The sequence below is a fragment of the Schistocerca serialis genome, chromosome 2 (genome assembly GCF_023864345.2).
Source record: "Schistocerca serialis cubense isolate TAMUIC-IGC-003099 chromosome 2, iqSchSeri2.2, whole genome shotgun sequence".
NCBI lineage: Eukaryota > Metazoa > Arthropoda > Insecta > Orthoptera > Acrididae > Schistocerca > Schistocerca serialis.
This window is the reverse complement of record NC_064639.1, coordinates 664,111,410-664,124,541: the sequence shown is the minus strand read 5'-3', so window position 1 is coordinate 664,124,541 and position 13,132 is coordinate 664,111,410. Positions and strand designations below refer to the sequence as shown.

The 13,132-nt window shown below is 37.7% G+C and overlaps 1 protein-coding gene across 2 annotated transcripts in view; it reads right to left on the bottom strand.

Moving 5' to 3' along the window:
- Nucleotides 1-2,777: 2,777 nt before the first annotated feature.
- The window catches only part of LOC126457747 (P2R1A-PPP2R2A-interacting phosphatase regulator 1), a 63,954-nt gene continuing 53,599 nt past the window's right edge, over nt 2,778-13,132 (bottom strand). For both annotated transcript variants that reach the window (XM_050094294.1, XM_050094295.1), the window contains exons 5-6: nt 6,740-6,904; nt 2,778-4,614 (exon numbers count right to left, since the gene is read on the bottom strand). In XM_050094294.1, the coding sequence (XP_049950251.1) occupies nt 4,386-4,614; nt 6,740-6,904 (394 nt within the window). In that variant the 3' untranslated portion in view covers nt 2,778-4,385. The remainder of the gene's footprint in view (nt 4,615-6,739; nt 6,905-13,132) is intronic.

Sequence of the window (13,132 nt, the reverse complement as noted above, 5' to 3'; positions counted from 1 at the left end):
TGAAGCCTCACCCTTAAAAGTTCCTATCTTGTACACGTGATGCCCCCCACCCCCCGTCAAGCCATCAGCCACCCTTCCCCAACCATTCTTTCCACTTCTGCCTCTTTTTGCTCCTCACCCCAGCCTACCTTTCAAACTGCAGTCCCAGCACTGTATATTCAGTAGACACAATGTAGCTGTACAGGTGTGGAGGCATATGTGTATGTAGGTGTACTCTAGCTCAAAGAAAGGATTCATCCAAAAGCTAGCAGAATTTCAGTTTTTGTTTGTCTACCTGTCAACAGCTCAACATCTCTAATGTTCAACGAGTTATCACTGTTACTTCTGAATTATTTACCTTCACCGAGCGAGGTGGCGCAGTGGTTAGCACACTGGACTCGCATTCGGGAGGACGACGGTTCAATCCCGTCTGCAGCCATCCTGATTTATGTTTTCCGTGATTTCCCTAAATCGTTTCCGGCAAATGCCGGGATGGTTCCTTTGAAAGGGCATGGCCGATTTCCTTGCCAATCCTTCCCTAACCCGAGCTTGCGCTCCGTCTCTAATGACCTCGTTGTCGACGGGACATTAAACACTAACCACCACTACCTATTTACCTTCAACCAGAACTTTCCACACCTTATCTAATTATAGTAATCCAGAGTTAATGTCCATTAATTATCAGTATAAATAGGTTAGTGCTAGTCAATTTGTTGTTAGTACATTTTACAGAAAGCACCTGCTTCTGCCTATCGGTGGATAACTTTTCATATCCCTGAAAGCTCCCCTTCACTATTTGATTTATTGGGCATACAATGAATAAATCCCTCACACTTATGAATGAGCTCTGCTGTTCTGGCAAGTGCAGCAGCACTGCAGATAATTGTGACAACTGTCAACTGAGTACTTAGCACATTTTACAACTTGGGTTCAGTGCCATGCTGTACAGTTATTACTGTACAGCTCTACCATGTAGATTAATTTTACCACAAGGGATCAGCTAGAAGATGTCACCACTGTTCTGCTAAGAACTTTTACAACGGACAGACTAGGGGCCTTCCTGACATACATGTAAAAAAGTTATCATCTTTGAGGAAAAGCTGTATTATAATAGTGCTGGCTGAAGCAACATTACCTTACACAAAACTTATCACCCTGTCCCCTTTAAGCATGTGTGTATCTTGTGGGGCTTAGGGGGTGCAAAGATGAATGAGTGACGGGGTAAGTGGGAAGGGAGGGGTGATGGAAAAAAGAGGAAGGGGAGTGAGGGGGAAAAAGAAGGAAGGGAGAGAGGGAAGGTTGGAGGGGAGGGGGAGGGGGAGAACAGGAGCAGGAGGGGGGAGAGGGGGTTATGGGAAGGTGGTGTCAGGAGAGGAGATCTGAATATTGACACTTTTGTCAGACCAACAGAATGAATAATTCCATACCATTCAAAGATAAAAAAATAATTCTCGTGCTTGAATATGCTCTTCTCCACATCTCAGTCTTTACACCCAACTTAATACAGTGTTAAAAGAACTTATCCATATAAAAACACCAGACTCTAAATGATTTATGGTTCATGTCAAAAGTGCTTTAACAAAATTATACAGCACTGTAAGAGAATACTAATGTTTAATTCTTTTAATGAGCTGTCTGTGTGTCATAAATCCCACTATTCCAATGAGATCAGTGAATCAAGGATATATATCTACATATATACTCTGCAAGCCACCGTACGATGCATGGCAGAGGGTATCATGTACCACTACTTGTCATTTCCTTTCCTGTTCCACTCGCACATACAGCAGGGGAAAAATGACTATCAGCCTCCATATGCGCCCTAATTTCTCGTGTCATATCTTTGTGGTTCTTAAGCGCAAAGTATGTTGGCAGCAGTAGAATCGTTCAGCCGTCAGCTTCAAATGCCGGTTCTCTAAATTTTATTATTTAATTACTTATTAAATATTTTCTAACAATGTCAATATGTAGCACAATTAATTTTTACTTTTTAAGTGCCACACTTTTCAATGTCTAATATTGTTTTGATGCAGTTCTGTGCCAGATTATTTAACATAATTGGAAAATTGAAGTCAGGGGAGACAGTTGGAAAATTTCTTCCATAATTTATACTAGACATGTAGGCACTCATGACAATTTGCAAAGCTGAAAACTTATTTTGTGGAGCCAATAATTTCCAGATCAAACTACTTTCCAGCAGTTTTCTAAATATGGCCACACACACACACACACACACACACACACACACACACACACACACAGTATAAATTGTATAAAACATACTTTTACTGAAAGATAAATCACAATATAAGAAGCGAAGTTATTTTCTCCTTAAAAGTTCTGTATATTATGCAACTATTCTACACTGTATTTTACATATTTATATATGACACTGCCATATTTACAATGTTTGGGCACTAAAGAATATATGGCACAATAAATGCTGAACATGGCACATAAGATTCGAGATTTTTTTTTTTACATCTCAGGATGTAAAATAACATGTGGCAGTCTAACACTTTAACATGCTAAATTCTCTATTTCTGATTTGTTAATCATTCTAGTACTGCAGCAAAATACAGTCAATAAGTATTGGTTTCAAATATCAACCAAGAACAATGTGTTGGGGTACTTTTATTCTCTGGCATACTAACATATATTTGTTTCATCTTTTTGTGATATTGCTAAAACAGGACATACTGCATTCTCACAATATAAGAACAAACAGAACTGAAAGTAGACAAATGTTACCAGGTCAGTTTAGTTCTACTAGGCCACACAGATGAATGAAAAGCGGATTTGCAGAAAATAAATTACATGTATTTAATGGAGCCAAACATAAATTTTTTAAATGAATACTGGTGCCTACTAGTGGCACATAATCCTTTCCAGCCCATAAATAAAATTTCAGTTTCAATATAACCAAACACAGCACTCATATACAAACTTTTTTAATTCCAAAAGACACAAAAATAAATGGATGTTCTTGCACCTGGTGATATTCACATGACATTGCAGATTCAGAACCCACAAGATATCCCACAGAATGTCGCATAGTAGACTAATTTAACAAGAATTTCATAATTTTCCTTTTCCTACTTTGGTAACTGTGTCAAAAAATTAAGAACTCTGAGAACTGTATATTAGACAGATTAAAATATTATGTTCACACACACAATGAAGATTTTTTTGGAAATATTTGCACACAGTGTAACAAAATTCAGTTTGCTAAACAGAGACTGGAAGCCTTGAGTTATCTGTGTTTATGAACTGCAGAAACCAATGGAAGGATGAACACAGTTGATGGGCAGTATTTAATAAGTACTTACATGCAGTAAGTATTAACTAAATACAGAGAGAGAGAGAGAGAATCTTGCTTTTTACATTTAGACAGCATACTTAAATGGGGTACAAGTCAATTTCCTAGATTCAGGTTAAGTCATCATGTTCACAACTGCAAATATACAGATCTCAAGCAACATGGACGTACAGAATAGGAAAGAGCCAAAGTATAATACCTTTAAAAGAATAAATGAAACAGAAATAGTTAAGTGCCTGAGAAGAGTGTGATGTATTAAATGCTGTATGCTGCATTACAAGTGGCCAAGTTATGTTTGGTATTACCGATTTTATTGGATCAAACATAATAGCTAACATAAAAATTTTATAAATATATATTTTTAAATACAGTTGCCTAGTTTTCAAAACAATGAGAAACTGTTTTAACACTTCTTGACATCTTTGAAACTGCACACAGGTCCTTGTAAGGGGGCAAAAAAGAATGGATCAGCAGTTGTTAGTGTGCAGAAATTTTTCCTTTTACTGCTACATAAAAAAAAGTTTGTGTACAAACTTTCACAGACAGACATTAAATCTAAACTCAATGCATCAAAACTGACTATAACGCCAGCATAAAAAGCGTCACTGAAAAAGACTTACATTAAAGAGTACACTGAACTACACAATGATAAATACTAATTACATATTTAAAGATACTTAAAAACACAAGTCATACGAAATATTTTAATACATAGGAGAAATGAGGTATTTCCACTTTTCGAAGAGGATTATTACAAATAATACAGCAACTGCTACCAGGAAAGCTACAGTTTTTAATCTGTTTGCACAGGAAACAACAAAAAATAATCTCTGAAGCTTTCCTGGTATAGCAGATACCCCTCTCATTGGCAAGATACATAGAAAAATCTTTCAGTCAAAAAATGCACTACAGAACTTTTAATTCCTATAGTGAAACACGAAACCCCAATGAACTGGTTTTTGTGTCTTCAGCATATTCGTCTGGCACAGTTCAAGTGACAGACAAAAAGGTTTCAACGAACTGAAGTGCTGGGAAGCTGTGCAGACTAGAAAATGGGAAAAGAAATGCAGTTTAAGGCAAGTCTGGATTAGCTAGGGTTCTTTTCCCCAACTTGAGTCATGATCTGGTCACTTTTGCTTGGGTCAGGTGTTCTCTCCTCTTGCATTGGTTCATCATTAATGGAGGCTGCAGGACGTCCTGGTGATGGGCTGTCAACAGGCCGGAATGAGAAGCCAGGAGAGTCAGCACTAGATAATGATTCTGGAGTGCCCACTGAACTCAAGGAACCTGGTAATGGACTTGAGGAAGCATCCATTCTGCAAAATAAAGTTTACTTGAGAAAAATGCCCCACTAAAATTATATGCTAGGCTTATTAAGATTGTTGTACTCATTGCCATGCACTAAAGTTACACAATCATCTAACATAATTATTGTCAATAGCAAACAAGCTAAAAGTGTTATGATAAGAGCACTTAATTTGGTTACAATATAAGAATGGTACTGGGGACTGCCTAACTAAAGAAATTATTAATGAAAGAAGTAAACAAACATTTAAGTTTAACAGGAAGTGGAATATGAACGACTTTCACTACTGGGACAAGAATAGCAGAAACAGCACTGGTATTGATCAGCAATTATTGCAAAAACTTAGAAAACCTGGTTTCACAACCATTATACCAGATGTTTCACATTATAAGTATGTGTGATACCTCTATCCTAACTGTGATGGTAGGAAGGAAAAAAGTGTAGTGGCAGGCAATAGGGAACTATAATCCAAACAATTAAAGGAATAATACAACTACAGATGATGATAGCTGCATGAGATTTGTTTCATATCTTACTTTTGTATAATATCCACCTGCAGTTAAGTGTGGGTTAGGGGGAACTCAAACTTTTAGTCAGTCAGCATATTTATCATAGACCTTGTGCTTTCAGATTCTTGTATTCTTTGAATGTGCAATGCATTTTTACCATTTACTTCAATTTCATGAAATTTCTGATATGAGAAGTATCTTTTTCTGCAATGTGTTGTCTTAATGTTCAAAACTCTCCTGAGAACGACCAAGTTTACTGCTCAAGTATTAAATTTATTCTCCACAAGCCAATATATTTGGTGTATAGGGTACATATTGCATCAGTATAATTTTACCATCTTTCTTTTTCATTTCCTGAGCCCAAACTCATAAGTTTACTGTCATTTGTTTGAACATGTCCACTCAAATTACATGATGCTTTATTTTTGAATAAGCTATCCCAAATCAGAGCCTACCAAATCAAATGACAACAACTGGTGTGGTAGCTAAGGATTTCACATTTGGCAATGATGTAGTGTTGTTACAATCTATACTCACCACAGGAACAACAAACTTAATTTTTAAAGTTCATTTCACTAATTCATAATTATTTAATTTAAAATTTATTACTGTCACTCAATCAGTTCCTGTCACAATAAGGAGATCACATACTGTCCTAGAATAACAGTTTGCTGATGTGTGAGAAATGAAATACTTGAAAGCATAATTCGAAAAAAAAAAAATTAAAAATTATTTAATGTCAAAATATGTATTTTCATAAACATAAACTTACTAATGTTACTAGAACTTTGGTAAGACTAAAATGAGTAAGGAAGAATTTTTGCATCAAAGCTAACACACAAATTGTACACTATCTGCCGCAGATGAAGACCAATCAAGAGGAGCAAAACATGTATAAAATTTTATTTACTCAACAGTACTATGAAAAGGACAGACTGCTGTTCATCACATAGAGAAGATGCCGAGACACAGACATAACAATGAACAGACTGTTACTATTAAACATGTAAGGTTTCGAACAAACAGTCCTCCTTTGGAAATAGATGAGTTGGGCAACAACTGCTGGAGACCCTGGACTCTGTGTGTGTGTGTGTGTGTGTGTGTGTGTGTGTGTGTGTGTGTGTGTGTGTGTATACAGACGCATGTGCACGTTTTCCATTTCCAAAGAACTTTTTGTCTGAAAGCTTAAATATTTGGCAGTCCTTTCTTTGTACTTGTCTATGACTCAATGCCTCCTCCATGCAGTGAGTAGTAATAGATCCTTTTCACAATATTGTTGTTATTCCAGCCTGGACTTCCCATCATTTAATTTTATTTACTCATATTTTAAATCTCAATTTATTTTTAAGTTGTAAACAAGTCTATATGTATACATTTTTTAAAACTCTTCAGAACTACTGCATTATTACTGCAGCTGTAATAACTTCTAGGCAGAAATCAGAAATAATGAACAGTCACAAAAAATGAAGCAATTAATAAAGAAATACATATTACACAACAAGTACCTGTATATGTTATAAATTCTTTGTCTAGCATTAAAATTAATCAATAAATTCACTAAAATACAGAGGTGACAGAAAACCAAAAGTTTTCACTCCAGCAATGCTTAACTGTTGGAATTATTACCTGTTATTCTGAGTCATTAGAAGACCAGCTCTCTCAGTTCCATAGTAACTGGGCCTTTTGGCTGGTGGAGGAACATAGGGATCAACCTTTTCATCCTCTATTTCACATTTGCGTTTCACAGGGCCCAGTGAACTAGCTCGAACAGTATTAGGACTTAAGCTTCTCCTGCAAAAAATACTCTTATTTTAGAGTCTCATAGCATGGTATATTCACACACAAACTAAGAAATAATTCAGGAGCAAATAATACATGGCTGATGAGAAAATCTAATAAAATACAACAGATGAACAAGACAGACAAAATGAAATAGCACAAACAACTGAGTGGAGATGCAGTCTTGTCGAACTATGTCATTGTCCCTCAGGTTACTTACCGTATTTACTCGAGTCTAAGCTGCACTTGACTCTAAGATGCACCTGAAAAATGAGACTTGAAATCATGGAAAAAAAAATGTTCCTGAATCTAAGCCGCACCTGAAATTTGAGACTCGAAATTCAAGGGTAGAGAAAAGTTTTAGACCGCACCTCCAAATCGAAGCAAAGTTGGTCCATTGTAGCATGAGACACAATTTAGATTGAAAGGATGAAGATACAGCTACAGTAGTTTGGTTCGAGTCGTAAGCTTAACAGTTAAGATTTACCAAGTAGCCATTGCTATGTGTCAGGCACTCCGTCCGTATTTATATGGGTACCCTTCCTTTTTCACGTGCTTCGTCTAGTTTGAATCGATTGCTTATTTTGCTTTGATCTGATAAGTGCCGTTCTCTTTGTTATAGGTGTTTACGCCACTCTAAGCTCAAAATGCATTATTGTACTGTGTCATGCATTGTTTGTCGCATTCTGATAATGAGTGTTTATGACCTGTAGCCGCTCGCGGCATGGCTTGCTTTTGTGCATGTTACTGCCGCTTACAATAAAAAAAAGAAAGGAATGTTCTCATAAGCGAAACAAAAGCAATAGACTGCTATTCGTTGTTACTTACACTGCTGCTCTCTTCGATAATGATCAACAAGAACCGAATGATAGACTGCGTATGATAGAAGATGTTCTGAACAAGAGTTTAAGTGAACATTTTTCTCCATTTGAAAATCTTTGCAGATGCCTCTTTAGCACATTACATTCTGCACAGAAATTAGAGACATTTTAGATTTAAAAATATAGTCGGTTGCTGTGCTTCATTTCTGACTGTATCACTATTCAGCATACGAATAATACGAATTTAAACATGAGATGATATGTATATTCTTCCATGTTTGCTGTTGTCTTACTCTAGTTTCGTAGTTTATTAGGCAGACAGGATTTAAATGAGATAGCAGCAAACACAAAAGAATACACCGCATAATGTTTACATTCTTCTACCTTCTCTTTTAATTTATTTGCTAACACAGAGGTTTTGGTGCCAGTATTTATCTTCGTGCCTGCAAAGCATCCCTGTGTAGCGCTACATATATTCGACGGCAGAAGTTAGTTGTGGCGGCACCTACCAACATTTTTCAGAACTTCCACTTGATTCTAAGCCGCAGGCGGTTTTGTGGTTTACAAAAACCAGAAAAAAAGTGCGGCTTACATTCGAGTAAATGCGGTAATTGGCTCGGACTACCATTCTAACTGTGCAGAAGTGAATATGTTTAATCACATAACTACAGTGTTAGAAAGGAGAGAGATTTGGTAATTTTTTTTGTAAATATTTCGAAGAAATACTTGGTTGCCAGGGGCAACTCAAGAATCAACATTGGAACTTACAAGTGGGTACACATTGCGTAGTGCCCAAAAAGCCATCTAACGAAAACAAGTTAATAATATTCTAGATAACAAAAAAGATAATAAGAAATTTTCACAACCACAAGACAAATAATCACGGTTGTCTACACTGAGACAAGCACTGTGGTCATTACTCAAAAACCACACATGTGCATATCAATTATGAAATGGAGGAGTTTGTGGAGGGTTTGGCATGGAAGATTAATGACAGGATAGTAGCAGGCAGACCAAATGGCATCAGTCAGCTTAATGTGATGATTATGGGGGCATAAGTTTTCATGGCACATCACTTCAGCAGCACATCGCCAGAGCAGCAGCCGCCTGCCACAGTTGCTCAACATGATGCACCAGCTTTGCCTGTGCAGTAAACAGCAGTGTTCACAGTTCACATTCTACACTGAGTGAGCTGCGATTTTGTCAGTTTAGCACTTTTTATTTTATTTTATTTTATTGTTGTGCATGCGGGAACTTACAGGATTAGTCACCAACATTTGTGAGTGAAGAAACTCAGTGAACATCGAGTTTAAATAATGAGTTTGGAGTTAGTAGTGTATGTCTGTGTGGACTAGTAAAATGGTAGCAGGTAGGTTATTTGTGGAACAGAACAGTGAGGTTATGTAGGAAAACAGTAAATCATTTAACAAGAAATTAGAAGAAATGCTAAGGAATTTAAAGGGAGCCCTTCAAGCCAAATTAAACTTTAATATAAATGTTGTTGTTGTGGTCTTCAGTCCTGAGACTGGTTTGATGCAGCTCTCCATGCTACTCTATCCTGTGCAAGCTTTTTCATCTCCTAGTACCTACTGCAACCTACATCCTTCAGAATCTGCTTAGTGTATTCATCTCTTGGTCTCCCTCTACGAATTTTACCCTCCACGCTCCCCTCCAATACTAAATTGGTGATCCCTTGATGCCTCAGAACATGTCCTACCAACCGATCCCTTCTTCTGGTCAAGTTGTGCCACAAACTTCTCTTCTCCCCAATCCTATTCAATACTTCCTCATTAGTTATGTGATCTACCCATCTAATCTTCAGCATTCTTCTGTTGCACCACATTTCGAAAGCTTCTATTCTCTTCTTGTCCAAACTATTTATCGTCCATGTTTCACTTCCATACATGGCTACACTCCATACAAATACTTTCAGAAATGACTTCCTGACACTTAAATCTATACTGGATGTTAACAAATTTCTCTTCTTCAGAAACGCTTTCCTTGCCATTGCCAGTCTACATTTTATATCCTCTCTACTTCGACCATCATCAGTTATTTTGCTCCCCAAATAGCAAAACTCCTTTACTACTTTAAGTGCCTCATTTCCTAATCTAATTCCCTCAGCATCACCCGACTTAATTAGACTACATTCCATTATCCTTGTTTTGCTTTTGTTGATGTTCATCTTATATCCTCCTTTCAAGACACTGTCCATTCCATTCAACTGCTCTTCCAAGTCCTTTGCTGTCTCTGACAGAATTACAATGTCATCGGCGAACCTCAAAGTTTTTATTTCTTCTCCATGAATTTTAATACCTACTCCGAATTTTTCTTTTGTTTCCTTTACTGCTTGCTCAATATACAGATTGAACAACATCGGGGAGAGGCTACAACCCTGTCTTACTCCCTTCCCAACCACTGCTTCCCTTTCATGTCCCTCGACTCTTATAACTGCCATCTGGTTTCTGTACAAATTGTAAATAGCCTTTCGCTCCCTGTATTTTACCCCTGCCACCTTCAGAATTTGAAAGAGAGTATTCCAGTCAACATTGTCAAAAGCTTTCTCTAAGTCTACAAATGCTAGAAACGTAGGTTTGCCTTTCCTTAATCTTTCTTCTAAGATAAGTCGTAAGGTCAGTATTGCCTCACGTGTTCCAGTGTTTCTACGGAATCCAAACTGATCTTCCCCGAGGTTGGCTTCTACTAGTTTTTCCATTCGTCTGTAAAGAATTTGTGTTAGTATTTTGCAGCTGTGACTTATTAAGCTGATAGTTCGGTAATTTTCACATCTGTCAACACCTGCTTTCTTTGGGATTGGAATTATTATATTCTTCTTGAAGTCTGAGGGTATTTCGCCTGTCTCATACATCTTCCTCACCAGATGGTAGAGTTTTGTCAGGACTGGCTCTCCCACGGCCGTCAGTAGTTCCAAAGGAATATTGTCTACTCCGGGGGCTTTGTTTCGACTCAGGTCTTTCAGTGCTCTGTCAAACTCTTCACGCAGTATCATATCTCCCATTTCATCTTCATCTACATCATCTTCCATTTCCATAATATTGTCCTCAAGTACATCGCCCTTGTATAGACCCTCTATATACTCCTTCCACCTTTCTGCTTTCCCTTCTTTGCTTAGAACTGGGTTTCCATCTGAGCTCTTGATATTCATACAAGTCGTTCTCTTATCTCCAAAGGTCTCTTTAATTTTCCTGTAGGCGGTATCTATCTTACCCCTAGTGAGATAGGCCTCTACATCCTTACATTTGTACTCTAGCCATCCCTGCTTAGCCATTTTGCACTTCCTGTCGATCTCATTTTTGAGACGTTTGTATTCCTTTTTGCCTGTTTCACTTACTGCATTTTTATATTTTCTCCTTTCATCAATTAAATTCAATATTTCTTCTGTTACCCAAGGATTTCTACTAGCCCTCGTCTTTTTACCTACTTGATCCTCTGCTGCCTTCACTACTTCATCCCTCAAAGCTACCCTTTCTTCTTCTACTGTATTTATTTCCCCCCATTCCTGTCAATTGCTCCCTTATGCTCTCCCTGAATCTCTGTACAACCTCTGGTTCTTTTAGTTTATCCAGGTCCCATCTCCTTAAATTCCCACCTTTTTGCAGTTTCTTCAGTTTTAATCTACAGGTCATAACCAATAGATTGTGGTCAGAGTCCACATCTGCCCCTGGAAATGTCTTACAATTTAAAACCTGGTTCCTAAATCTCTGTCTTACCATTATATAATCTATCTGATACCTTTTAGTATCTCCAGGGTTCTTCCATGTATACAACCTTATTTCATGATTCTTAAACCAAGTGTTAGTTATGATTATGTTGTGCTCTGTGCAAAATTCTACCAGGCGGCTTCCTCTTTCATTTCTGTCCCCCAATCCATATTCACCTACTATGTTTCCTTCTCTCCCTTTTCCTACACTCGAATTCCAGTCACCCATGACTATTAAATTTTCGTCTCCCTTCACAATCTGAATAATTTCTTTTATTTCATCATACATTTCTTCAATTTCTTCGTCATCTGCAGAGCTAGTTGGCATATAAACTTGTACTACTGTAGTAGGTGTGGGCTTCGTATCTATCTTGGCCACAATAATGCGTTCACTATGCTGTTTGTAGTAGCTTACCCGCATTCCTATTTTCCTATTCATTATTAAACCTACTCCTGCATTACCCCTATTTGATTTTGTGTTTATAACCCTGTAGTCACCTGACCAGAAGTCTTGTTCCTCCTGCCACCGAACTTCACTAATTCCCACAATATCTAACTTCAACCTACCCATTTCCCTTTTTAAATTTTCTAACCTACCTGCCCGATTAAAGGATCTGACATTCCACGCTCCGATCCGTAGAACGTCAGTTTTCTTTCTCCTGATAACGACATCCTCTTGAGTAGTCCCCACCCGGAGATCCGAATGGGGGACTATTTTACATCCGGAATATTTTACCCAAGAGGACGCCATCATCATGTAATCATACAGTAAAGCTGCATGCCCTCGGGAAAAATTACGGCTGTAGTTTCCCCTTGCTTTCAGCCGTTCGCAGTACCGGCACGGCAATGCCATTTTGGTTATTGTTACAAGGCCAGATCAGTCAATCATCCAGACTGTTGCCCTTGCAACTACTGAAAAGGCTGCTGCCCCTCTTCAGCAACCACACGTTTGTCTGGCCTCTCAACAGATACCCCTCCGTTGTGGTTGCACCTACGGTACGGCTATCTGTATCGCTGAGGCACGCAAGCCTCCCCACCAACGGCAAGGTCCATGGTTCATGGGGGGGTTAATATAAATACAGCCCTTAAAGTACATGGGAATGATATTAAAGTAGAATTGAATTTAAGTATTGACGAAAAAATTAGAGGAAGCTATTAAAGCACAAGATGAAAGTAGTAAGAAATTTGAAGATAACCTTAATGGAAAATTAGAAGATGAGCTTAATCCAAAATGGGAAGGTACAATCATGGTTAAAGAGGATGCTACTTTTAAAAAAGCTAGAAGAAAGTATCAACCAAAAGTCAGAGGCTACCACTACCGAGTTGGAAGCAATTAAATTGCAGGCAGAAGTATTTAAAGAAGAGTCAATATCGATAGTTAACATACATGAAAATAAAATTACTGCTATGGAGAAAGAATTAAATTATTTGCCCAAAAAAGTACAAATGGATATTATGCACAGTGTGATTTAGTGAGGAATGAATTACATAATGAAGTCATAACAAAGTACAAACCGTAGACAACCAAATCTCAGGTTCACAGGAGCAGGTCGAAATGTTAGAGCAGAGAAAATTATTAAATGAAATTCTGAGTACCCAAGCAATATCGACTGGTTTGGAAGAGACATTACAGAAGCTTGTAAAACAAGAAGTACTTGATACAGTTGAATCTATTAGTACTAAAACCAATTATTTGGG